Below are 27886 nucleotides of genomic sequence, written 5' to 3' on the forward strand. Positions count from 1 at the left end.
TTAAGATGTTTTGAAATCTACCAATATACAAAGACAAATGGCATCAAATTGGTCTTAAGCCTCCAAGGACACATTAAAGGTAGTGGACTTTAACTAACCGACTAGCTTGGCTTATAAGCTCTCAATACGCATTGGTCAAAGCCAACTTGCAGCTAAGTAATTCTGAATTTACCTTGCCCACTGCCACTATTATCAACATCAGCAACACACAGACAGCCCTGGTCAAATTCTTCATTTTCTCCAAGTATGGTGGACCACCAGTCTCTAGCTTTAAACAACGACATTCTTCTTTACTGAAAAGGAAACAAACCATTGTTTGTTAAAGTGTATACTAACACATACACACAAATGGTTATATAAACAACCTTCTTTGTTAGTAACAGCTTTTATGAAGTGTATTCCATCTCTCAGTTTCACATAGCTCTAGTGTGAGCCGAGTCAATGTCAATTTCACCTCTTGGGTTTCTGGTTGTGTAGCTCAGAAAACAACCTTAGAAAACTTCTGGTTGTTAGTTCACAAAGTAGTTGTGAGAGACACTGCAAGTTCTATGAGGAAAAGAGCAAAAAAATAGCCACTTGTTTTGTAAAGAAAAACCTCTTAAAAGCCTTCTATAATAAGCATTAAGGAAGTAATGTAGTTTTCAAAATTACAGAACTGTGGTTTTAACTCTCTTACCAAAAAGCATCAGTAAAACAAGAGGATTCTGATGCAAGTATTACAGAAGATAAATTGCTTTTAGAAAAGTAAATGAAGGCATATTGCAACATCAAAACCTCCACTGAATAGTCGCCTTGAAGATGCCCCGAGTGACAGGACTAAAGAACTCGGTCAGATAGGGCACAAATCAGCTTTTCTGCTCCCTACCTGCTGCTATTTTAAGAAAAGGGCGGGGGGGAGGACGGGACTAGGGGACTAATCCTTTCGCAGGCATCTTGACAGTAATATCATCCTAGTTCAAAACCCACAGCGCCGTGCCTATACTCTGCCCTAAGGAGCCGAAGCTGAACGCACTCTGTCCCACAGCCCACGAGGGAGCTGAGGGACATCGGGGCAGCGCCAGCTCCGATGGTTCTTCCTGGGAAGAAGGAAAAATAACGTGCTCATCCTTCGTTTTCCTTCGGCGCAAAGGCAGCCTGCAAGCCCGCACCTTTCCTCTTTAAGAGAAATCACGTCCAGCAAATCCAAACATTTATTTTTTCACCTCAGGCCGTTACCGTCGCTACGCCAGCTAGGCAACCTGCTGCAGGCGAGCGCAGACAGCCCTCCCCACGCACCCTCTCCCCCGCGGAACCCCTTGGGCAGCACCCACGGTACCTTCACCCGAGCCCTGCACCTAAAGAGCCGCGCCGGGACACATCCACGCCCACCCTGGAGCGAGAGAAGGGACACAGAGACGGGCGGCGGCTTCCCTGGACAGCAGACGGCACCTCCCGGGCGGGACGCGGCGTGGGCCGAGCTGCTGCGGGGCGGCAGCCTCCCTCCCTTGCTGGTGGGAGCTCCTCGCTCAGGCGCAGCCCGAGGAGAAGCCACAGAAGAAGTTACAGCCCCCTCCCCATTGTCGCCGCCATCGCCAGCGTCCTCCTCCCCGCGCGGTGAGAGCCAGCGCCGCCTGGCCCTAGCCCCGCCCGGCCCCCGCCCGTGCTTCCCGCCCACGCTGGGCAATGTAGTTTGGGAATCCGCACGGCCCGCCGCCGGACTGTCGCATTCCTGGCGTTGCGGGAGGGGGGCGGGCAGCGAGGCAGGCCTTCGCGTTTCCTGGGGCACGAAGCTGACTTCCGCGCCGCCGCTTTTCCGTCTCCGAGCCCTCACACCGTGCCTGGCCGCGGGAGTTGGAGCCTCTCCGCCGGCCGCGCTCCTTCCCTCCTCCCTTACCCCCTCGGTTGTGGTTCGGCCGGCGGGACGCGCGCACGTGACGTGTCTCGAGGAGCCAGAGCCCAGGCGGCGGCGGCGGGGCGCGTGCTCTCGGGGGCGGGCGGCGCGCGGCGGCCGTCGTTGCCGACTCGTCGGGTCCGGCGTCGGTGGGGACCCACTCGGGCCGGCGCCGAGGGGCGCACGCACCCCCACCCCACCCCACCCCCGTCCTTCGGCTACTAGAGGCCGGCCTCGCCTCCCTGCAACGGCTCTCGGTGTCTTGGCGTGCCCCTGGAGAGCTACCATGGACAGGACCGCCGTGGCGAAGATGGGAGCGGTGGCCAGCGCCAGCGTGTGCGCCCTGGTCGGCGGGGTGGTGCTGGCCCAGTACATCTTCACCATGAAGAAGAAGACGGGTAGGAAAACCAAGATCATCGAGATGGTACGTGGTAAGAGGCCGCAGCCCTGGAGCGGGGCGACGCAGAGGAGGCCGGCGCCTCCCCGGTGTGCCGGCTGCCCCCCGGCCGCCCCTGTGTCCGCGGGGGTATATTCCCACCCTGGGGTATATTCCCACCCCACCTCGGCAACCCATGGGCGGTCCCTCACACGCCGCCCTCAAATGCCAGCCCCTTGCCCTCGGATCCCGGTAGTCCTTTCTCTTTCAGACGTGCTCTGCAGATCCTGCTGTAGAAGGCTCGTCAGGTAGCTCAGACCGAAGTGTTGGACTTGATCGTAAAGGTCTGTTCCAACCAAACCGATTCTGTTCCACGGAAGTTAAGATCTTCTTCAGATGGGGGTGGGGGGTGTCTGGTGTCCACCCCTTGAGGCGAAGGGGCAGAGCAGGTATGTTGAGCCCAGTTCCCGATCATAAGGACAGACGCAGCTGTTCCACCACAGCATGATCCAGTAGCACTAGAAATGTCAGCTCCGTCCTGTCCTGCCTGACCCATGTGTACCTATAGGTCTTGGTGCCTGCTAAATGCCTGCTTGTAACATGTTTAAAAGAAAAGGGGGGAGGGGGGCACACGTGTTCAGCCATCTGTGGAAACCGGGAAGCAGTGGCTCTTCACAGTTACTATAAAAGGAAGATGGAGCTGTCTCTCCCCTGCCCTTGTTAAACTTGTTATTTAGGGTGTTATTTAAATACCTGCCTACCTGTAAAATCGTTCGGACAATATGCTCACGACCTTGAAATCCTCCAGAATTCAAGTTTTACAACTTGGACACCACTGTGCTGAATTCAGAGCTGAATTGAAATCAGCAACCTATTTGATGTTAGCCAATGGATATTTTGTGATCTCCCTTGCAAAACATTTTTTTTTGGTTGGTTGGGTTTTTTTTTAAATTACACATGGAAACAGATATTTTGCTAAGAGCTAAAATTCTGTAAGCTATCTAACTGCACCCTTAGTCATGTTCTGTACAGCTTGCCAGTGGAAGTCATACAATGCAGTTTGTGATAGTGTGGGCCTGGAAAAGAATTCTGCTGTGCATTTTTACTAATCCTAGAAGCATCACGCTTAGAGTTTTTTAAAAGTTTGAATGCTGTTTCTAGCCATCAGTCACATCATTCAACAGTTTGGAGGGGAGAGCCTTGCTTTTTACTTTCAGAGAGCCCACTGAAACAACAGCTTGTGGCAGAAGAGAAAGTTTGCTTTACTACTTTAGAGAGGGTTTACATCTGTTTCTAATGAAGGACTCTGGAGTCCATAGTAGGATTTTACAAAACTCATTTGAAAACTTGCAGTGGCATAACACTGGTCAGTTATATTCTTTTCGAATTCTAGTACTAGAACTTAGTTCAATGTGGACAATAAAATGACATTTGAAAGCCTGATCACACAAACATTCAGTGGGTAGACCCAAGAGTTTCACCATCACAGTATCCCATTGGAGCTGTAGTTCAAAAAGTGCCTAATAATTGCTAAAGCTCTATTAGTATTAACTTTCAGTACAGTGTTGAGATGGTGGGTTTGCTAGGGAAGACTTTTATCTTTGTTGCAAAGATTTTGCCCTTGGTGGGGGGAAAAAAAATCGTACCCAGTGTTAAATTGATTTCTGATATGTGAATTTCTTAAGCATGTGCTCCACATAACATTTTCAGAGCTGTGTTCTTGGATGCAAATCTGTGATCCTACATAGATGCTTCCAAAAATTCTGTTTTTATGATCAGAGCTTTTCTCAGCTTTAAATTGCAAGGGAAAAATAAAGCTTGTTCAAAGCATGTCAGCTTTCTCATACAAAAAACCCCCACATTTTTTACCAGTCAAATGCAACAGATTAATGCTCTCTCCTCACATAGCATTTCTAACAGTATTCAAGCTGACAACTTCCTCAGATAACAAGCAGCTGTAGTTCATCAGTTGACAGTCTCCTTTCTTCCTCGAGGAGTATTTGTAGTGGACATGTAACCAGGCTGTGAAATTTCTTTGAAATAAGCAAAACAGTTATGTAAACTTCACACCAGGGAGCTTAGTTTGTGAAGGAAGGACAATGTTAAATGTGTTTGGTTTCTTTGAATAGGCTGCATTTTGGAGAACTTTGCTGAAATAGTTTACTCACCAGTGTAGATTTGACTCAATGTTTGTCATCTATGTTTCTCATGAGAGAAACCTTCCTTGGAGGAGCAGGTGCTATAGGTTAAGTTAGAGGGGCAGTGGGGAATGGTAATGTAGGTTTTTTTAATACTATCCCAGGTCTTCTGGGTTAGATTAAAATGACAGGATTGTTCTTTCATTATAATTAACTACAGCAATAATTCTTTTTTTTTTCTTAGTTAAAATTAGATAGTTATTAGACAAATATAATTAAAAAGCTAACTTAGAGCAGTGTTTAAATGCAGAAAGACAGTGATGGTTACAAATCAAATAGAATATCTGTAAGACAAGTTAGTATCAGGGATTTTGGTGCCAGGGATATTCAATGTGAAGAAAAGTAGGAAGGTTTCACAAGCACTGTAGAAAACACAAGGCTGACCGTGTTTCCTTGTTGAATAATAAACATCAAATTCTTAAATGTGTCTTACATTTCAGTAGATTCATCCTTTAGCAAAGTAATTAGGCTGGTGCTGAAATGTAAGCTTTATAGAAGCACCATAAAATTACTGCATCTGATTTGGAAGCAGAAGTTTGGGATTAAAGTACTAATATTGTGCCTTCACTGACCATCTGAAGTTTGCAAATAGGGAGTTTCCTTTGGGCACAGACACATGTAGACAGTGACAGTTGAGTTCAGCTCCACTCCTGAAGCAGCAGAGGCATTAATAGTAGATAGGTAGCCAGTCTGTGTGTTGAGAAACACCTCCCAAAGCCTTCTGTATTACTTTGCACTGCCAAACTGCCATTGCTGTCAAACTGTAAAGAATTCCTACAGTCAGGTGAAGGGAAAAGTTAGCCACAAGTTTGCTTACTTTAATTTAAAGAGGAGGTTGATAATTAATTAGATTTTTCAAGTAACTTAATAGATAATGTTTAATAGCTACCTTAAAAAAAAAAAAGAGGAGAGGAAACCTTACACTAACACTCAAATCTTTTGGATTTTTCAGGCCCCAGACAAGTTTTCAATGAAGTTGTGGATCCTTACAAATCAATTCTACTGGTAGTAGACTTCAGATTCTTGCTTCCTCTTTGCAAAGCTCACAAAGTTGTGTGGAAAATGTTGCCTAAGTCTTTTGCAAGCGCTCATCCGTAGGGAATAGGCCCATGCTAACTAAAATAGGGGGTTAATGTAAGAAAAGCTGCTTAATGGAGTAACAGGATTTTTTCTTGTCTTTTCCAGTAGCTTGTTCCTCACTCTTTAGTTTTGGAGGGTTTTGTTACATTCATTTTATAAGGATGAGAAATATAATAGAACTGGTTGGAAACAGAAGAGCCGAATGCCTTAAACTGAGACTTCATCTCTCAGGTTTGTTTTCCACAAAACTGGGCAAAGGCTTAGTTACAATTGGTCTATTTCTCCATTCTGTCCCTGAAGTGAGAGGATCCAATTACCTGAAAGACTTTCTATGAAATTTCAACAGCAGCAAATTAAAAATCAATTTTAAACACACTTTCTCATTTTACAGGAAACTTTTCAGCCAGCCACTGTTAAATATCTCTGGCCAGGTGCCTTTCTCATATGTCAGAGGAGGAAAAGGAATACATGGATTTTTTTTTTTCAGTATTAGAATTTAGCTGGAAAGAAATAAGCAAACAAATAAGTGAGGTAACTGCTGTTTATCTCCTTCCCTAAGAAAAACAGAACATACTCTGTCAGTGTGCTGACATAGGCTTTGTGCAGGGAGATATTTATTTTACATGCCAGTCTCTAGTGAGACTGGCTTCTTGCTCATGGGACATCATGAGCATTTGTGCCACAGATAAAGGATCCAGACCTTTAGAGCTGGCAGCAATCACATACCACTCCACTTCTTTCTTCTTGTTGCTCCTAACTCATTGTCATAGTAACTGTGACGTTCCTCTGGCAGGAGACACTGATGAGATGACCTCCAAGTAGAGAAGCAAATAAAGGAGTTTGTCATAAGTAGCATACATATGCAGGAATATCAGCAGCTGGTATGTGAACCTCCTTCATGCAGACATTTTCCTTTGCAAAGACAAGTCTGAGCCTGAGCAAATTGGAATCAGTCAAAGGGGAATGGAAGGAACATTGGCTGTATCTAATGATACCACTGCAGGACACTAGCACTTCCTGGGTAGTGCAGTGATAATATTTAAAGTGCTGTGACCTTGAGAGCTCTCTGCTGGTGTGATCCATGTAGGGAATAACACTGATCCAAAGGAGTGCTGCCACTGTGTAAACCTAAATGGTGAAACAACTCCTGACACCGAATAATGCTCCTACCTATTGCCATGTGACTGCAAGCCTTCACGTTACTAACAGCTGAAGTATTAGAATATTATTCTAGTTTTTGCAATACTGTTAAAACTTTTAAAACCAATATGAGCACTGGAGATGTCATATAACTATTTCTAGAAAACTTGGGATTTGTTTCACTTGTATTCCTCAATAGAAGAATCACATGGACAGAGTGATAAACACCAGCATTCCCAAAACAGCCTTGTGATGCCCACAGCCATGTTGCACAGATAATTAGCATATGTAATAACCTAGAATGTGCTTTGTAAAGCAGGTTTACACAACCCAGAAAAAACAAAAACACTGGAAGCATAGTTCCTGTTGATACAACTTAGATACCAGTAATAGTTTTTTTTTTTATTCTCACTGCAAAAATAATTCAGCTGGGAAGTCTGAAAAAATGGGATCCTAGGAGAAGAAAAACTGGCTCAGTTTGAGTGGTTTTGTTCTAACACTGTGAAGAATCAAAGGGTAGTTTGCTATACAGATTATGGACATACTAATATTTTATTTTGTATAGTGTAATAAGCTGATCCTACCATTTAACATTCTATTGCAGAACTAAGTTTTCATTTTCTGCAATTGCTGCTGCCTTTTTTCATTTGTTTGGTTCAATTCAGTAAGTCTTGAAACACGCTTCCAAGGAGTGGGTGTGGAAAGATGACTAAATCTTTTAACACTGCACTAATATCTCTAGAACTCATTTATCCTAAATTTATCCCTTCATTTTATCATCCTTTATCATATATTTTATGACAAGCCACGCCTGAAAATTGAACTCCAAGTAGTAAATGGAAGTAAATGTTGGGATATTCTAGATAGTGTAGGTATGAGCTCAGAAGAGCTTATTGGCTCCCTCCTTGGTATAAAATTTTTCTCCAAGACAGAAAAATAGTCTTTCAATAAATCATTCTGCTCTGGAGTATGTTTACCTTTTTGTAAATGCTTCAGATGGATTAAGTCATATTTGTAAGGTTTTTTTCCTCCTCCTTATAGTAACTCTTGATTATTGGTTGAGCTCTAGTGATACCTATTCTCATAAACTCTTTACAGATTAAAGCCAATGGCAGATACTGCAAGTATTAAACATGTTGCCTTTAGCTATCAAACAATGTAAGCTGTAAGAAAGTATTTTTTATTTGAATACACAAATCATTGCAAATTTCTCCCTGTTATGACTTAAAGTTGTGTAGAATTTTAACAGCCTTAACAAGAGTTATCAACTTTAATACCAAATATCTAAACTGATCAATATAGGCTTTGAAGACAAGAGATCCAGGGTATGCAGCCATGCATTTATAGGCAGGAGAATAGTAGCTTTAAATTCAACAGCAATTGTAAATGTACCTAAATGTAAAAATGTCTGGAAACTTCTTTGAGATACATGAACTTTTGAAGTTCTTTCATTCAAAAAAGAAAAATTATAGAATAGCTGCCTCTTACCTTTTCTTTTCACTTGAATTAATTGCATCATGCAAAACACATAAATACATATTTGTTTTCTGTTTTGGCTAGTTCCAATTTACATTAATAGCTTTCAAGCTGTCACCCACCTTGCTTCCTTCCATGTGTGCATACAGACACATACTCAGTGCAAGAACACTGCAGCCCACTCTTCACTTACTTTGAAGAGTAACTCTGGGAGAGAGTTTAAGGAAAAGACCAGAAGAGAAGCAGACTGTTAGACTGGATTGCTCTCACTTGCTGCATTTGCCCATGGTAATTAATTTCCAAGTTTCAGATTTTAGCTGGCTGAGCTGCAGCAGACAGTGAGGAGCAGCAGGTGGCACTGGTTTTGCACAGATCATCTCTAAGGATGGATTTGCCCTGGTTTTTGTAAGTAACCTGGCATTTAGAGAAATCTTGGCCCACAGTGACAGGCATTTCTTGGCCACTACCTGACTCCAGGTCAGGCACATGCAACTGAACTGCTCCTGTGTGCAGAGGACCTACACTAGCAGCCATGTCTCTGCTGCCTGTCATGCTCACCACTGAAATTTGCCTGATCCCATCCCATGCAAAGTGCAGCTGATAGGCAGGAACAGCTCTCAACTATTCTTCCTGGCCACCTTTTCTTACCAGTGTGCAAAGAGAGAGAAAGCCAGCAAAGAGCAGGCAAGAGAGTTGGATAAATCCACTGTCTTGGAGCATGTGGAAAAGTTAGGACACAAAGTCTAACTTCACCTGTGGCCTTCTTGCAGTCACAGCATCGTGCAGCACTTGAACTGCAGCCACTATTTCTCCCTGGGGCAGAGATCTTCATGCAGCAGTTATGTTGAACAGTTGCTCGGTGTCAGCCTCTTCCTGCTACCCAAAAGTGATCAATCACCAGTGGTCAGCTACTGTACAACCTCAGAAGTCACAGTGACTGCAGTAGGCAGATTTTCAGTCCCATGTCAATGATGCAGCAGCTTGACTAGCACTGTGCCATTAAGTTGGAATCTGTGGCTGTTGTGTTGGCCACCTCTACCTGAGGTTATTTGTTTGGAGGGCTCATTAAAAGTCCTGGGTTGTTTTTTTTTTGGTTAATTCTTAGTAGAGTGTTTTACTTGAATGTTTAAAAAAAAATTGTCACAAATACAGAACTGCACAGACTTGGTTCAGACAACAGTTGCAAAAATATTTTTAATAACAGTTCTGTGAATTATGTAAATAATGTCTGTCGATAGAAGGAAATGTGGCTTCTGCTTTCATATATACCAATCTTTTTTAAAAGATTATATATATATAATTATTGTATATATATATAATTTGTAACTATTTCTTTCCTTAAAGGGGTGGGGCAAGGCCCAGGCTTGACACTGAAGATTGGTCAAGTGTCTGAATTTCAGAATTTTGTCTGAATATAGAATTTCAGATTTTTTTTGAGCTGGTTTTGCCACCAAGAAAGATTCCTGTTCAGATGTACTTGCTATTATTTATTTCCTTACTCATTAGCTGTAGCTTCCTTCCTGCACTCTTACATAAAGAACTGTTTGCCAGCTTTGCAGATTGGATCACCAAAATAATCCAAGTTTATCAGAGCCTCTGGTTTTTACCTAAGAGTTGAGTTTACTCCACCTTAATGCTGACAGAATGAATAGAACTGGAGTATTAACTCTGCTCCTTTAAAGCTTTCCCTCTTTGGTGGAAACATATTAGTTATCACTTCGCAGTTGTTAATGCAGCATTTACTATCTTGGACTGCATCTGGTCTGCATGTTACCATGAAATGGTTTTATGTGCAGCTGAGAGGTGCACCTTAGTACACTCAATTAGTATGGAGCTGTAGCACTATTGCTACAGTAGTAGTAGTATAGTACAATGAATAGTAGTGTTACAGAACCAAACTGGCTTTGAACATGTCCTGTGTCACTTCCAGAAGATGAATATACAGAGATACAAGAAAAAAGGAGCATCCAGCTGCATCTTTGAATGAGATGAAGCAGTGAGAAACACCCATAAAAGGGTGAGACCCAGAGGCAAAACCCCTTCATGCCTCCCCCCTTACCTTTAAAATGAGTGTATGGTGGCTGTGTTTCTTCTTTAGACTTCACAGATCATTTTCTCAAGAAGTTTAAAGACAGGTCTGTACTCAAAGAGATCCTAATACATAAAACCTTAATTAGTCCCAATGTGTAACTTTAATTGGAATATTACACTGCGACTAGATTCTTCCATCAGAGTTGTGGTGTCTGGTAACACCTTGCAGATTAAACTTTGTCCTGCTGACTTTGCTTTCAAACAGGGTCCTGCAACCCCTACTCAAGGGTCAGAGTTTATTTGATCTAGATACAGCATTCTTAGGCTTAGTGAGAAAAAATCTAGCAGGTGGGGTTTTTTCTTAGAAGCAGATAAGAGAAGAAGAGAATCAGCAGCAACTACTTCAGTCCAGGCCTTGGGCTTAATGCAAATTCCGTTCTGGATAGTGTTACAAGGGAAGCTTCTTGGGAAACCAGCATTTGTTTTAAGATCTTTCAAAGCATGTGCATCTAGATACATGGAGGACATTTCATTCTAAAAGGTATCCATGCAAATGGACAGTTTGGGGGAAAGTAGTGTAGATCATCAAAATTACATTATTATGCAAGGTGAGCTTTTGCACACCTGACAGCTCATTAAGAATTTATCACTATACCACAGTATCTACATGCTGCCACTTCCCAGAGTTCTCTCTTGTTTGCCTGGATATTTTGAAGAAGGATTAGTTGTACTAACAGCCTCACCTGTGAGCACTCTTTCAGTAAGCATGAGATTCTTTGTAACCTGAGAGGGAAGTGGATCTGTCAGCTAGCCAGACTCCAACATCTACTACCCTGTCACCAGAGCAGTATTAAAGGAAAATAAGAGCACCACTCAAAGGCAAAAATCCTGATTTGACAAAAATTAATTTTCTGTACCTGTGCTCTCTGAAGAAGATCCAGTGGGAAAAAGAAGGATGGGGTAAAAAAATAAGATACTTGAAATTAAATTGAAGCATTATCATGAAGAGTAAATGATTTTCCCTGTGTTAGTAACAGGGAGTGCTGACATCTTCCATGCAAGGTCTTGCCTGATACAGATAGTATCATCACTCTAGCAGAGGCCCAGGGAAAGCATAAGAATAAGGCAAGTTATCATGAAGTTTTTCCCAGGATGATTTTCCAGCCTCCAGGAACTTGTATTTCAGAGGCAGTGTCTATAATTTGAGGTTTTTCATGTTGTTATCCAGTACCTTCCTAAGGCTGTGTAAACTTACATGATCACCAGAAAGGAATTCCACATCCTACTACTTCCTTAACTGTGTGACCTGTAGCTGACTCCTTGCATTTGGTTTGAATTTGCCTCCTGTTAATTTTAGTCAATGATCTCTACTCCTTGCACTGAAAGAGATAGTGAACAATCTTTCCCAATTAAGCTTTTCTATGCCATCCTCTCATTTCTTTTCCAGGCTGAAGAACTGTATTATACTCAGTTGTTCATTCTGTGGAAGCTTTTCATATTTATGCCTCATCCTTAGTGCCCTTCTCAGGGCTTTTTCCAGTTCTGCTGTATCCACTGTAAGGTAGTGAAAGCAGAACTGCATTTGGGGTTTACGTTGCAAGTGTGTAATGTATTTATAAGAGGGTTATCCAGAAAGCATTGGCAAGAATAGCTACCAGTGAAATCTAAGTATGAAGGCCAAGGAAAAAGGCTCAGCTTTCTTCTGCCCTGCACTGAGTGACACAACTTTGATTTCTTCTTTCAATTCTAGTGCTTTACAAACTATTTGTAAAATCTAAGCATAATAGAATAACTTCTTAGTATTGGTCTGAGCTTGCTTGTATTTAGAATATTTTTATGTTCTTTGATGAGAAGAGGAATGGTTAAGAAAAAAACCTCAGATGAAATTCTGGCTCCTCAGTCATTTCCACATACTCAGTATCAAAGGTTAGCTGTCCCCAAAGTAAGAGAGTGGGAGCAAAGCACAGATAGGCAATTCCCCTAACACACAGAAAACCTGCCTGCACTGAGCTGTATTCATTCAATCCCAGAACTAGGTCTGTATAGTTTGTACCCCATATATTCTCTCAGAAGGAGGGTGAAGGATGGAGCAAGACTGTTTCCAAAGACCTGCAGAGATAGGATAAGGGGCAATGGCTTCAAACTAGAGAAGAGGAGATTTAGATTGGATGTTAGGAACAAGTTATTAACACAAGGGTAGTGGAACACTGGAACAGGTTGCCCAGGGAGATGGTTGAGGGCCCATCCCTGGAGATATTCAAAGTGAGGCTCCATAAGGCGCTGGGCAACCTGATCAAGTGGAGGATGTCCCTGCTGACTGCAGAGGGGGTTGGACCAGATGACCATGGGAGGTCCCTTCCAACCCAGACCATTCTATGATTCTATTGTTTGTAGCAAGTATTCTAATTGTAATGAACAGAAAATACTCTTAAATATGACCTCTTTCTGGATCTCTAAAGCTGCTGCCAGTTTAGTTGAAGTATTCATCTTCTAACTTAGCAAAAGAGAAAAGCTCAGCTTGCTTGCTTATGTAGCTTCTCTCTGCTGTGTTCATCTTTCCATAGATAAATGCAGCTTAGGGCAGAGGTGTGCAAGGACCAGCAGAACCAGTTTTTCTTTGCTTCAAACTGAAAATTCCAGTGCTTCATACTCTGTCAAGAGCATCCTGAATCTTTACAAAACAAGTTCATCTAACACACCAGCATATAAAGTTGAACCTTTTCGTAGTCTTTTGTGAATCATCTAATGGTTGAAGAATCATCTAATGATTTTTCCCTCCCTTTTTTTTCTGTGTAGAGTATTTTGCAGTCAGGATATGGCCCTGCAGACAAGATATGGCCCTCAGCCAAAGAGAAATGGTTTAAATAGAACCTATCTGTTGAACTAGCTTTACCTCTTTAGTTAGTGCTTCTTAAAATACATTTAAATGACCTCTGGTATTGTGAGAGTAGAAATCCTGTGCTGGACTTTGTGTCATTAAAAAAGAAGTGGCAATTTCAAATCCTCTCTTCTCAGAAGTTAAACACGAGGAAGAAAATGCTCAACTGACTCCAGTCAGCAGTAACAGAACTTGGGCAGCAGTAGCCATTGCAACTGACATGTTTTGACACACAGGTTTTAGAGCTGCAAAGACATCTTGTTCTGCAGATGAGGAGCTTAATACACAACATTTTCATTAAAGTGAAAGTGCCTTGTTGATAGAGATACAGGAGATGTTTTTCTAAGAAATAGGTGGTGCCTGTGGTAATGTTTACAGAACTTTTGCCCACGTCATTTTCTAGCTCTTTTACCAACAAGCACTCTAATCATTCACTTCAAATGCTTTCTGATCTGGTGTACCAAAAATCATCCTGTAACAGCTGGACTTCATTTCTGCAACTTCTCAATCTTAAATGGTGTGTGAATTTTTAATTAATTAATTAATTAGAAAGTCAATAAATAAACCCCAAAACAAAGCCCACAACACAACTTTGTGGTGGTGGTGTTCTTGTTTCCTAACTTTCATAAAGAGCAAGCTAACTTTCTTTAAATTCTTGATAGCCTTAGAATTAATTTTCTCACTGAATCCCATCTGAGAAGTACCAGAATATCAACAGGCCAGCCCCACCACATCCCAAGCTTTACTTAAGAGGTTCACAACGCACCTTTGAAATACATAAAGGCTCAGAGATGGGTACTTTGCAAATGGAATGTATAAAGTGATGCCTTTCCTTGAAATGCATGATTCATGCATTCACCTAGCAAGCATCTTTTACTTCATTCTTCAGAAGGCTTCTTAAATCTGGAAATCCAGCTCTGACATCTTTTAGGTGTGAAAATAATTCATGGTTATTCATGATCCTGCAGCATACGTAGCTTTCCCAGACATTACTGTGGAGACACTATTAAACAACAGCCTGCTAACCCTATTAAAATAATAGAAAAGTTCCTCTTTCCTGTGTGTTACCTATTACAACTGTACAAATGCTATAAGAAGTAGATAAACAGGAGCTATGTATCCTGGCAAATACCAATGCCAGGCTTTGCAAGGATTATATTACGTTTCAAACAGACCTTTCAAACAACTTTGTTGCTTCAGGATACAGCAGACCTCAACTTGCATGGTTTGGGGGACATCTCTCAGTTCTAAGAGGATGAGTGTTGAGGGAAGTTGCTTGGTTTGTATCAGGTGAAGTACTCCGTAGGTGCTTCACTTTGTCAAACACAGCACAAATGAAGAAAAAAGAAAATACTTGTGTAGGTGAGAGTCTGAGCAATGCTGACAGACTACAGATGGAATGCAGACACAAAACATACGAATCTACTGTCCTAGTCAAAGAAAAGCTACTTGTTTTTTGGTTGTTTGTTGGTTTGTTGTTTTTTTTTTAAAGCATATCTTCCTTAAAAGGAAATTTTGATACCTAATTAATTTCTAGAGTCCTGGTAATAAGGGGCAGAGGGGAGCTGGGGGTGGATGGAGTTTATGGCATTAGGGGGTTTATATAAGCTACACCACTAACTTTGCATTGCTTCAGTTCTGATGACTGCCCTGGCCATGTTCATGACAACATATGAATTGGGCTGATGTTTGTGGTATTTTCTGGCAGTCCAAAATAGTGATCAGAAACCTAAGGTTGAGTGGGGATAATAGGACAGCATAGGGAACCTATAGCCAGAGGTGACCTCATGTGATACTTCCAGAACTGCAGAGTATAAATGTGATTAGACAGTACTTCCTTCAGTTTCTCACAGTAAAAAAGATTCCTTCCAAGTAAGTCTTGTGTGTCACCTAGGCACTGTTTTTGATCACCCAATGTGCCTGATGGCAAACTTTGGAAAGCACCTCGAGTTGCCTTGTCTCTCAAAAATCCTGACAAACAAGCCTCCTGGAGTTCCTGTTACGGTATCACATAGATAATTAAAGTCAAAGCAAAGACTCATTGAAGTAATTAATCGCTGCTTCTAAACAAATAAAGGTGTTCTCCCCTGTGCGCACTGATGAGACCACACCAGTGAGCTGCAAGAAATTTGTGGCACTCGGCAACAGGAAATCCTGAAGCGCTTGGGAAGGTTTTTGTAAAAGGGTTAAAAAGTAACAAAGTAGTCAACTTCTGCTTTGAAAAACAACTGCCTTCCCCTGCCCCAGCAGCCCACGTTTGCTTGCTGCATCCATGAAAAGCTGTTCATTCAGTGAAGGTCAAAGGTTTTGTTGTTGGTACAGCAGCTGATGGTCTGTAAGCCGGTCAGGCTGTACTGCTGAGCACAACAAACGGCTGCGCACTGCTGCCCTGCGTCACAGGAGCCTGGGGTTTTGCACGGGGATTAGTCAGGCTGCATTTGGAAACGCCCTCAGCTGCACCTTCTGCTGCTATATTAGTGTTTCTCAAGCAAGAGGAATTTTCTTTTGCTGCTGCAGCTGCTCCTGCAAAACCCTCTGGTAAGTGTGCGCGGCTTCTGTCAACAGTACTGACTCTGCCTCCTGCCAAGGTTATGAGCCGAGGAGTTACTGACAGTTGTGTGACAAAAATGTGCTTTTAAAATAATAAGCTGACGGCACAGAATTGGCAGCACCTTTGAGAGAATAAATATATTTACTAGATTCTGTGGAATAGGTTAATTCTGCTTAAATGTTCCTCCACTTTTCAATATCTAGCAGAGTAGCCTGAGGTGTGGGTATTTTCAGAGTGGCATAGTTATGTACCATGCATGTCTGCTTCTATTTCTGTGCAGCAGGGAAAGCAAAGTTCACATAATGTAGCAGACCAATTCTTAAAAGGATTTGGTTGGTTTTTGTTGGCAGCCTGTATGCAAGCCCTGCATCTCTGGACTCTGCTTGCCACCTATGCTGTTGCAGTAGGACAAAATCAAGGACAGAAGAATCAGGAGTGCCCTAAGCTCAACACACAGGTACTCTCCTTTAAAAGCACAAGAGGAAAGCTGTTGTCATGTTTGCTCTGAAAGCTCTCTCTCCACTTTTTTTTTGTAATATGGTTGTGGGTTGTTGGTTTTTTTCCCCCCAACTAAGTACCAGAATCCAGCACATTAAGTGTAGAAAGACGTAAATAATGAAACAAAACAGGGAAAATTATTTTTAGCACATACCCTATTCCATTTCTTAAAATAGGTAGTGAAGCTGCTTGCAGTTGTTTAATATAAGCTGTGCTGGCTCTCTAGTTCTGCAGCATGTTAGCAAGCAGCTGTGCAGATACTCAGTGCCCTGCTGTTTCATTTCCATAAAAACATTTGCCTGTTTACTTGCCAGCTACGTACTCCTAAGGCTCTTTTTTGGTGAAAATACCGAGAGTAATTCAGTTATTACTAGTTACTAAGGATTTCTTACCATATTTGAGCTTCCATCCTATGTATATCAAACTGAAAGGGATTGTTTTGCTAATTATAAAGGTAAATAGATCTGCCCTGAGCTGGGGTTGTGCTAGCAGGCTGCACTGCCACAGTTGTAACGAGCTGCACAGAACGGAGTGTCCGGTGTGACCGCGCTCACAGCCAGCAGCTGGTCATGTTCCTCTCTCCAACATGAGCCTACTAACAGCTGGGGCTGCTAGGAGAAGCCTCTCTTGCACTCATGGGCCAAAACTTAACTTGTCTGAAGGAAAGCCAAGCTTGCTTTATATATATATATATATGAGCACTTGTACCTCTCTGTAGTATGTACAGATGGAGGAGAAGATAGGCACACACACTCCTGTTCTGTGGTTTGTGTCACGGCTCCCTGGCTTAACTCTTAGCTAGCAAACAGCAGAAGTTACATGAAGTTTGCTTGCTTTTCAGAAGGTTTCTGCTAGGTTTTCTTTTCTAGAGCAAGTAGGTGACAGTAATGTTCTGTGGCACCAACAAGAAAAAGGGAGTGGAACAGAATATGTAAATGCCAAATAGGGAACCTGCCCCTTTCCTTTATCATTTCACCCAGGGGCTGATTACCTTCTGCCACCAAAACACTCAACCAATTTTCTGCAGCTTGCCAGGATATCACATTTCACAGTGATCACTGATGCCATGTCTTGCCTTTTTTGGTACATGTCCACAAGTAAGTATGTGATAGCTGGCCACAGGCTTTGGAACTGGAAAGCTGCACTTGACAAAATAAATGTAACTTATTCTCAGTTTAGACTCCTTTACTTGGAAGCTGTGGCCCTAGACTAGAAACAAAATTTACAAGTCATTGATTCCTTTAATTTGATCACTTCAATTTGTATTTTCCTTGTTCAGAAATAACATTTCCTCTCTCCTTGTGTGTCCTCTGTACCAGAAGTTAATAGGTTTGGAACCTAGTCTAGGCTAAGGCAAAAAAAAAAAAAGAAATTAAAAGAAGCAGTTGTGCAATAACTGCAATTCACATCCTGTCAATACTGCTGCAGCTAGTTCTTATTCATTGGCTTATCACTTTTATCACATTAGAGTCAGCTGAAATTTTGTGGGCACTTGTAAGTGTGAGAACAGTTGTTGTTGTTGTTACTCCTGACACCTACCAAAGTACCTTATCAACCATCAAGGATTACAGACAAGTTCCTTTGAAAATTTTATCCCTCCATAATGCAGGGTGTTTTCTTAGCAGTGATTTTTGGGAGGCAATCCATGTTAGACTGGGCTTTGGAAGATAAGAATAGTTTGGATTTGCCAAGTAGTGGAGGTGTACAAGGCAAAAGTGTAAAAATACTTTGCCCCATTTTTTATGTCCTAGGTCAAAGCATTACTTAACAGACTTCTGATGATAACCTCTTATATATTTAGTTATTACTGGTGTCTAGATTTGATTGTGAAATGATCCATATCTCCTTGTAGTTAAGATAGCAAATCATTCATCAGCTCATGCTTCCCATCTTAAAGTTACAGATAATGAAAACAACAGAAGGCCCCACAGTTGTTGTCCTTTATATCAAATTCCCTTTTGCACTGGATTTTTTTGTTTGTTAAATTACAGTGACTTAGATTGTTGTTTTACTGGCTAGGGAAGAAGCTGCTCTACCTCAGCACACAGCAGACCCAGAAGTTTAGTAGATTCTCAAATGCAGAAGATGACCTCACACCTTGTGTACACAATCAGTTATTAATTTCCTAGGATACCTGATTGGAAAACCCTATTTCAGCAGCTGTCAGTTCACTTAGATGCCTGTCCTTCATTTCAGTCATTTCCACCAACTCTTCTTTTATAACTGAACTGATAGAGCATGCACTTAAATATACACTGCCTCAAATACTAAAAATAGGTATCAGCAGCACCCAGCCACAACATAAGACCAGCTCTGTTTGCACTCCTGCTATCCAACTGCATATAAGAACCTTTATCTGCAAACTAGAATTCAATGTGATTCTTGCAGTAAATACTTCTTTTCCTCTTCTTTTTTTTTTTTTTAACCCAGCTACACAGATGCATGTCTCATGTATTTGTAATTTTCAGAACTATCCCTGTTGTAAGTGACCCATTCTGTGGTTTGTAGGCCTGGGGGATTTCCAAAGCTGCGTGAATCCATTACTGGTCATTCATCAAGGTATGACTGTAACACTGTTAGCTACAAAGGAATTTCCTTATTCCAGTTACCTGCTATCACAAACAAGCACATCTTGTTGTTTTTTCCTTTTCATAAATCCCCTTAAGCACAACCTCCAAAATAATCTTCTTCAGTTTTGTTTTCTTGATTCTCTTTGAAGGCTTCTTAAATATGTCAGAGACTAGAAACTTAAATGTGTTTGTGGCCAGTGTAAATGCCAAGCACAAGTAACTTTGGGAGTTACTTTTTAACTTTTAAGAGTCATCTTTCAACATATATCTTAAGAAAGATACCAGTCTCTGAGTTACTTCAACCCTTGGTAAGAAAGCAAAACTCTCCTTGCACTTGTATAAAGCAACAGAATAAAGAGGGGCACTAAAGTGAGCCACTATGCTGTACTTTCAGCTGTCCCAATCAAACATGAATACCTTTCCCTCTGCTTACTTTTAGTTCTGTATGTTGAAGTTCCTTGCTCTGAAAAGCTTTCTTGCCTTTGTCAAGTGTTTGGCTGTTTCTCTATTTCCTTCACAGTCATCTGGGCCTTCTGTGTTTCCTGGTTTTACTCCTAGAGCTTTCTTAAACTATTAATAGAAACAAATGTTCTTAAATGGACAGGATTTTTCTTATCAGCAGTTCTTCACTCTTTGTTCTCTCACCTGTCTTTCCAGTTCTTTCCAACTTGAACCTGCTTGTCTCTTTCAACTCTGAAGTGGCAAATAAGCTACAAAATAAAACCTAACAGCTAGACTGGACAGAAGCATGAGACACTGAAAGAGTTTGCCAGAGAACTGATGGATGACTGCTTATTAGACTGTTATTTGCTTCTAAGATAACAGTGATAAAGCCTAAATAAATTAATTGCTACCTCATTTGCTTGTGATTGGTGCAGAGATTGTTTTGACTGACCTTATTTGTCTGAGGCTTTATCAGATGCTGTATCTGCAATGAAGAGTTGGTCTTGCCTATGAAAGTATCTGTGGAAGCAAAATTGTCTGGGTTATGCTCTCCAACTGGCTTCGGTTCTTGTTTACAAATGAAAGATGCATCAGAAACAAATGAACCTTAAAACCTGATCTTCAATAGGAGTATCAGTTTACAACATCCAAGCAGGAAGCTTTCATCATACTTCAAATCTTAAGCAATATCTTGTTTAACATCATCTACTGAAGTGTTTATTAAGGAGGTTTTTCTTTCAGAAACTTACAAAAGGCCTCAGTCAGAAATAAAACAGTGGCTAGCAATTCAAGTTTCTTCATACATTCATTCCCTCTGATGTCTCCATCTCCCCCACCATTTGTTCTGTTTAATTCACTTATGTTAGAGTCTGTTGCTTAGTATCCAAGTGAACCAAATAATGTTTTCACTGCTCCTCACAACAGCATGCATTTGGATTTCACTTTAGTTTTGCATTCTAGGTCTAAAACTCTAAATATCATTTGCCTCCCAAAAGACAAAAGAATTAGTTAATTTACATTTTTCAAAACAGAGTCCAAATGCTCTCTTTCACTCTAGAGAAGAAATGCTGTATACCCACCAAACAAGTGCTAGGGTTACTTTTATTTACCAGTACTGCATGGCATACAGCAGAAAAATCATGAAACACAGAATCACAGAATATTAAGGCTTGGAAGGGACCTCCAGAGATCATCCAGTCCAACCCCCTGCCAAAGCAGGATCACCTAGGGCAGGTCACACAGGAACACATCCAGGGAGGTTTTGAAAGTCTACAGAGAAGGAGACTCCACAGCTTCTCCGGGCAGCCTGCTCCAGTGCTCGATCACCCTCACTAGGAAGTGTCTCCTTGTGGAAGTGGAAGCTCCTGTGTTCCAGCTTGTACCTACTGTTCCTTCTCCTATCACTGACTAGCACCAATATTTAAAGCTTACTCCAGTTCCTCCTTGTCCCTGATGCAGAAGTGTCCTTTCTATTACAAAGACATGTTTGAAAGGCTTTTTAAATACCATCTTTTTCTTCAGTGATAACTTCATTGCCATTTCACTGCAGGTTGGTTGCCCCTAACAAATAAAAGGCTCAGTAGCACTGAGTAGGAAGAAAGAGTTTTTTGTGTCCTACTAACAGTTGGTGATGGAAGAACTCTGCTTCCAGACAGGTGGCTGGAAATAGAAGCAGCTTTTTATTTATTTTAATCAGCTCATTGCAGCAAAGATTGTATGTTAGGTATAAGAAAAGGAAAGCTGAATGATCAGATGTATTTCTACTAGCTGTACTCAAGCTTCAGGTAAAGCTGGGAGAAGACTTATTTCATCATCTCTTGAGTTCTGTATACACAATATTTACTCCTCATAAATGCCAGCATAGACAGATTGCAAACACCCAATGCTTTTCCTTTAGAAATACTCCCTACCTGATTATAAAGGAAGGAAATAAAGGCTAAACAGGGAGATTCTGTCAATAAATAGTTCTTGTAACATTGCTGCAAGGGTGGGAAGGGTGTTGGGTGGTGGGGGGTGGAGGGTTTGCAAATTTCATTGTTGTTTTTTCCTTTACCAAATTCAGCATTTAGCATAATATTCCAGAAGTATTTTTCATTCCAAAGGAATATGTGGTGTGATAGCATGTGTCATTGCAAAAGCATGCAGGAAAGGGAGTGATGGAAAATGATTGATGGACAGGCTAGGGAGCAGGAATGACCACACAGCCTTGTAGTGGAGTACTCAGTTGGTATGTGCAGCATTCTCAACAAAACAAGTGGTGTCTAAAATCAGCCTCTCTTCTTTATCTATGCTGAAACTCTAAGGACCTGTTAGTTGCACAGATTGCTCCCAGTAACATACTTGTAGCACAAGGCAATCCCTGACATCCCACTTCTATATATCTCCCTCCCTTATTTCCTGCAGATGCAATTTTCTGTGCGTGTCAGATAAATGAACACTGATATTAGGAAAGGAAATGAAAGCAGATGTGGAAGGCAAACAGAACTCTATGAGTCATTAGTTAATATATCCAAATTGTTTTCTTCTTCTCCTTAAATTGCCTTCCTGTCCTCACCACATCTTGATGTCACATGAAACTGGTTATAGATGCAGAGCTTCCACTCTGATGGACAGAAGAAGTATTACCTGGTATGTTTTCCACTGTAAGCATATTTCTGTCTTTGTTCTTCTGCTCTCCATAGATGCCAGAATTTCAGAAGAAGACTGTCCATATTAAGGACCCAGGGAGAGTAGAGGAGATTATTTGTGGCCTCATCAAAGGTGGAGCTGCCAAACTTCAGGTAAAGACCGCAGAAGGTGTAACCAGTTTGGAGTGAAATCGATCAGGTGCCTGTTGCTCTAAACCAAAACATGTCAAGTGTGTGTTTGTATGTTACACAAGTCAGCCTTCAAGAAACCTGCAGAACTTAGACATCTGTTAACCTCTTTTAACAGCCCTTGTTGATTCAACTGTAATTCAGCCAGACAGGAGTTAAATAAAACACAAAAAGTTAATAATTCCAGGAAATATTCTGACCAACAGAGTGAGAAAACAAAAGGTTATTCTTGTGGGATATTGTAAGCTGGCATTGCAATGGTTGGATAGAACAGGGAGATGATTGCAGTGGCACTTGCTACTCAGCTGCAGCTCTTGGTGATCATTCAGAATTTCTAGCCAGTCTTTATTTTGTCCCTCCGTGTTGTAAGACAGCTTTGCTTTTTCTTTCCTTAAATAGATTATTACAGATTTTGATATGACATTAAGTAGATTTTCCTACAATGGAAAAAGATGTCCAACTTGTCATAGTGAGTACTTTTTTGTTTGTTTTTCTTCTTCTTGTTAATATGGATTTCTTTGTTCACTCCTTTCAGTTTTTCCTAGATTTTCATTTTCTGTATTTTCTATCCAATTTATTCCCTAACATATGAGATTTTATACTGACTTCTTACCTAACCTGGCAATCCTAATGAAGTTAATTCTAGTGACTGTATGTGGTTTTATGTATTAACAATTCAAATCAGACAAGCTGTCATTCACAAATAAAGCATTTAAGTTCTGAAATATAAGATGTTATAGAGCTAGAGAGGTTGTGGAGTCTCCTTCTCTGGAGGCTTTCAAAACTCACCTGGATGCATTCCTGTGTGACCTGCCCTAGGTAATCCTGCTCTGGCAGGGGATTTGGACTGGATAATCTCCAATCTTCCAACCCCTAACATTCTGTGATTCTGATATGGTAGAGTTGACTTTTTATTTGTTAAGAGCCCGTAATAATCCCAATGCCTGCAAGAACCAGATGATAAACTCCTCAGAATTCTTGACATTTTTATCCTGGAACCATTTAAAACAAACAAAAAGAATCCATTTACTAATTAACTGGGTATCCTCAAACACACAGATACTTCATGAAACACTTAAAACTCCAGAAACAGATAAGAAAGCTTGTAACTGACCTTTTAATTCAGAGGTGAGGGGAAGGGCATCTTCATCCTTATGAAGAAAAATGTGCCTTTTACTGGTTGCTGGCAAGGAAAGTGGTATGTAATAATCATCATCATCATCATCATCTATGCCACTGACAGTCTTGTAGAGCAAAGTAAAAGAAAGATACCATTTTAACACTTTTTTTTTTTGTTTTCACCCCCAGACATCATTGATAACTCCAAGCTCATCACAGAGGAATGTCGAAAAAAGGTAAAGAGAAAACCTCCTAAATGTTGTGGTATTGTGCTGACAACTCTTACTGTTCCCTGCCTGCACTGTCTGTTGAATCAGGCAGCACAGCAAGGGACACTTTCCAACCCTTAAAGCTCTCTGAGCTTTCTCATTGACTGCAAGATATCCCATCACTGGGAGGGAAGAGATATATTTGTAGTTTTGAGGTTAGCACATAGTTCACTTTAACATCATCCACTTTTTTTCTCCATAGATAAATTTAGAAGCTAACCCTTTGTTCAAAGAGCATTTCAAATTCCATTTTATCTAAATAATGTCATCAGAAGAAAAAAAGTCATGTTGATTAGTTAGGTCAAATACTGAATGTTCTTTAAAAAAAAACACATTCAACATCTGTGGGGTTTTGTTTTTCTTCCCTTCAGTTATTGCAGCTGAAAGAAACCTATTATGCTATTGAAATTGATCCAGCTCTCACTATTGAAGAAAAATACCCATACATGGTAGAATGGTAAGAGCCACCTCCCATCTTCTAATTGTACTAAGAGGAGATGTAATAAGGTTTTTAAAGCAAAGTAATTGCAGTAATGAGCTTCTAACTAAAGCATTAACTGAATTAATCTCTTAGAAGGTTGTACAACAACTAGTTTTGCTTTGCTGCTAAGTTAAAACAAGCACAAGTTAACCATCCAGGCTGCTTTCAGATTTCAGGAAAGGTGAACAAGTCAGTTTTGAGCCTGTATGTTTGTTTGTTTATATTCCAGGTACAATAAATCTCATGCACTGCTCATTGAGCAAGGCTTACAAAAGGAGAAGTTTGCAGAAATTGTGAGGGAATCTGATGTCATGCTGAAGTAAGTTCCTTTGGATGTGAATGAGCCTGGTTCAGAGTGGTTTCTACAGGATCTTGCTGGTTGTTGCAGATGGTGGGAGAAGAAAAAAAAAACAACTCCCCACATTTCTGAGACTGTGACACTTGAAGCTTGGAACATAGTGAGCTCTTCATGCTCCCACAAACTTTGTTTTATGGTAATAATCATAGAATGACCCAAGAGATCATCTGCTCCAACCTCCCCACCATGGGCAGGGACACCTCTAACTAGACTCAGCTGCTCAAAGTCTCGTCCAACCTGTCCTTGAACATCCCCGGGGAGGAGGCAGCCACAGCCTCCCTGGGCAGCCTATTCCAGAGTCTCACCACCCTCCTACTGAACAACTTCTTCCTAAGCTCCAGTCTAACTCTGCTCTCCCTCAGCTTCAAACCATTCCCCTTGTCCCATCTCTAGACACCCTTATGGAAAGTCCCTCTGCAGCCTTCCTGTAGGATCCCTTCAGCTATTGGAAGGCAGCTCTAAGGTCCCCCTGGATCTTCTCTTCTCCCCAGCTCCCTCAGCCTATCCTCACAGCAGAGGTGTTCCAGCCCTTGGATCATCTTTGTGGCCCTCCCACAAACCCTATAAAAAGTCAAATCTTTAAGCAAGGAAGATCAAAAGGAGATGTGCAGCCTGGTAGTAGCTAGAGCTCTACTAGTTGCTTACTTGTTCTGGGAGAGGGAAGTGGTTTTAAATCTTTAAAATACATTTAGACTTTTTAGGGGGGGAGGGGAGGGTGGAAATGCACAAACCAAGAGCAAATAGCTTGGTGCAGCAGTTTCCTGCTAAAACTACATGCCTTGGGTTGGGTTGGTGATCTTCTTGCTAACCTGAAAAGGTGAGGGAAAAGAAATACAGTGAAATGCTCAGGGAAAAATCTTTTCTAAAGGTGATTTGGATGTCTTCTGAAACTGGGATTTCTCTTGACTTTCTTCCCCTGAGACTTGATTTGTACTTTCTTTCTGTGTTGCAGAGAAGGATATGAGAATTTCTTTGATAAGCTCAGTGAACACAATATTCCTGTGTTCATATTTTCTGCTGGAATTGGAGACATTCTTGAGGAAGTTATCCACCAGGCTGGAGTCTACCATTCTAATGTCAAAGTGGTTTCCAATTTCATGGATTTTGATGAAAACGTATGTATGAAATAACAGAGCCTTGCCAGACATGACTGGTTGTGGTATTGAGTAGCTATTGATATCCAAGCTGAGCAGTTCCATGCAACAGATACAGCCACCCAACCCTGCCATCCTGAAAACTAGAACTGCATACTCAGCACTCTCTCAGGCAAAAACCAAGCAGAGGCTAACAGCTCAAACACTGCTGCCATGCTGGGACTAAGAGACAATGCAGTTTCAGATTGCATTGGGTTGGAAGGGACCCTCAAAGGTCACCTTGTCCAACCCGCACACAGAGTCAGCAGGGACACCTCCAACTAGATCAGGCTGCCCAGGGCCATGTGGAGTTTGATCTTGAATATCTCCACCTCAGACTCAGCCCAGTACATCACTACTGCTGTCCAAGGCAGGAGGAATCACTGCCTAGTTGTAGCAATGCTGGTGTAGTCATCTCATTATGTAACAGTCAGTTCTCTTGTGCATCATCAGAGATGTCTGAGGTCAGTGTTAGTTCAACAGTAACATCACCTAGAGCATTCCAGCCTCTGTCTTGAACTGTTATAAAGCTTGGATGGTACTAGAAATAACTGCAGTGGTTTGTTTTTTTTCTCCTAACAGGGAATATTGAAAGGATTTAAAGGAGAATTGATTCATGTTTACAACAAACATGATGGTGCCTTGAAGAACACAGAGTACTTCAAACAGCTGAAGGATAACAGCAATATCATCCTGCTGGGTGACTCTCAAGGAGACCTGAGCATGGCAGATGGAGTAGCAAACGTTGAGCACATTCTGAAGATTGGCTATCTCAATGACAAGGTAAAGGAGCTCCATGTAATCTGTGAACTTGGGAGTCAAACATTGAGAGTTATGGCCAGGTCCATCAGAATAAGCTCCAGATAACACACCAAGTGTTTGGCCCTGTATTTGCTTTGAGATTTCAAATGTTTCTCATGGATTTCTCACCTCGAGTCTTTCTCAAACCCATAAGCTACAAAACCACAAATGGAGATTCATGGAATGGTTTGTGTTGGAAGGGACCTCCAGCGGTCACCCAGCCCAACCCCCTGCAGTCAGCAGGGACATCCTCTACTAGATCACTTTGCCCAGAGCCTTGTCAAGCCTGACCTTGAATATCTCCAGGGATGGGGCCTCAACCACCTCCCTGGGCAATCTCCACCACCCTCATGGTGCAGAATTTGTTCCTAACACCCAATTTAAATCTCTTCTTCTCTAAATTCAAACCATTGCCCCTCATCCCATCCCTGCAGGCCTTTGCAAACAGTCCCTCTGCAGCCTTCTTGTAGCCCACTTCAGGTACCAGAAGGCCTCTATTAGGTCTCCCCAGAGCCTTCTCTTCTCCAGGCTGAACACCTCCAGCTCCCTCAGCCTGTCCTCATAGCAGAAGTGTTCCAGCCCTGTGATGATTTTCATGGCCCTCCTCCACCTCCAAGTTGCTTTGGTTTTCATACTGAACTACATTCAAAAAGGGATCTTGTTGAGAAGTTCAGAAACTAGAAAAATTTACTCTCTGAAATTCCTGTGGCTCCTCCTACTCCTTTCAGTAGTGGAGTGGTAATGGAGCAAAATTAGTCCTTCAAAAAACAAATTGTTTGAGGCAACACAGAACTGGTTGTTGGCTAACTTACAATGCACATCATTTGCATTCAGGAGAAAGAAAACTTCAGTATTCTACTTCTCTTTGCCTTTTGGGAAGCTGAGGAAGTGTTTTTTCCTTCAGTATCTAAATGTGCAAGCTCCTGGAGTACACATGAGGTGCATCCTGAAATGCACTCAGAGTTCTGTCAGGCCACTGCCACTCTGCCATCTCCTAGCAGAGATCCCTACTTGCGTGGCTCATTCCTTGAATGTGGTGTATAGCCTGGGCAATATTTTAATCACAAAAAGTCTTTCAGCAATTAATTCTGTAACTCAGTTGGTCTTTCTGTTTATCCCTCCTCCAATTAGGTGGATGAGCTTTTGGAAAAGTACATGGACTCTTATGATATTGTCTTGGTGAAAGATGAATCCCTGGAAGTAGCCAACTCCATCCTCCAGAAAATCCTGTGAATTGCAGCCTTGAGTCACTCCATTCCTTCCAGGAGGCAACTGGACAGCAGAGCACACGTTTGCTATCTTAGATGTGTTCATTACTCATTGACAGGACTGTTTATAACTTAATTTAAATATTTTACCTTCATTTTGGTATTTTCAAATCCATATGGGATCCATTGTCAGCTAGAAGCTCCTTTTGTTGTTCTTCTGCTCCTCTTTATTGTCTCACACTCCTGCTGTTAACTAGGTTTAAATTGGATTTGTAAACGTGAGAACCTTCTGCTGCTGCTATACTGTGGTTCACTGTCTGGTCATCAGACATTTCAGAGGAGCAGTTCCAAACCCATGGGTGTTCTGTAACCCAGAAGATGTAAAGGTTCTGTGAATAAGCAGCATGCACCTTTGTGTTGCCTTTTCTTCTCTCAAAGAAGATGCTTCAGTCTCAGCTGGACTTTGAGGGATCTTTCTCATCTGCTAGAGACTTGCACGGGAGGTTTTCATACATCTATTTTTCTTCAGTAAAAATGTTTTCTTCACCCAAATTCAGGCAAAGTGTTGCTTCTTAACTGACTTTTGTAG

The 27886-nt window shown here is 41.6% G+C and overlaps 2 protein-coding genes across 8 annotated transcripts in view; one reads left to right on the top strand and one right to left on the bottom strand.

Moving 5' to 3' along the window:
* The window catches only part of BBS9 (Bardet-Biedl syndrome 9), a 166907-nt gene extending 166623 nt beyond the window's left edge, over positions 1-284 (bottom strand). Inside the window, exon 1 of the mRNA XM_054385111.1 lies at positions 173-284. Within this exon, the coding sequence (XP_054241086.1) occupies positions 173-284 (112 nt within the window). The remainder of the gene's footprint in view (positions 1-172) is intronic.
* A 1872-nt stretch (positions 285-2156) lies between these two features.
* NT5C3A (5'-nucleotidase, cytosolic IIIA) lies at positions 2157-27848 on the top strand. Of its 7 annotated transcripts, none has more exons than XM_054384780.1 (10): positions 2157-2268; positions 15951-16057; positions 21794-21892; positions 22328-22397; positions 23237-23283; positions 23688-23773; positions 24027-24116; positions 25108-25270; positions 25871-26071; positions 27221-27848. In XM_054384780.1, exons 1-10 carry the CDS (start codon positions 2157-2159, stop codon positions 27320-27322), a joined length of 1077 nt encoding a protein of 358 aa, XP_054240755.1. In that variant the 3' UTR covers positions 27323-27848. The 7 variants fall into 7 exon arrangements, with proteins under 7 accessions (XP_054240755.1, XP_054240756.1, XP_054240761.1 ...); XM_054384782.1 differs by lacking the exon at positions 2157-2268 and adding an exon at positions 15505-15587; XM_054384785.1 differs by lacking the exon at positions 2157-2268 and adding an exon at positions 18607-18657 and having other exon boundaries at positions 16023-16057.
* The last annotated feature ends 38 nt before the right edge of the window (positions 27849-27886 follow it).

The sequence above is a fragment of the Indicator indicator genome, chromosome 11 (genome assembly GCF_027791375.1).
Source record: "Indicator indicator isolate 239-I01 chromosome 11, UM_Iind_1.1, whole genome shotgun sequence".
NCBI lineage: Eukaryota > Metazoa > Chordata > Aves > Piciformes > Indicatoridae > Indicator > Indicator indicator.

Bases quoted from the DNA above. Each gene is read 5' to 3' on its own strand.
- NT5C3A (XM_054384780.1), top strand. From the start codon at position 2,157: ATGGACAGGACCGCCGTGGCGAAGATGGGAGCGGTGGCCAGCGCCAGC. The intron at 16,058-21,793 runs GTACTCTCCTTT...TGCTCTCCATAG, and splicing joins GCCCTAAGCTCAACACACAG to ATGCCAGAATTTCAGAAGAA. The intron at 24,117-25,107 runs GTAAGTTCCTTT...TCTGTGTTGCAG, and splicing joins GAATCTGATGTCATGCTGAA to AGAAGGATATGAGAATTTCT.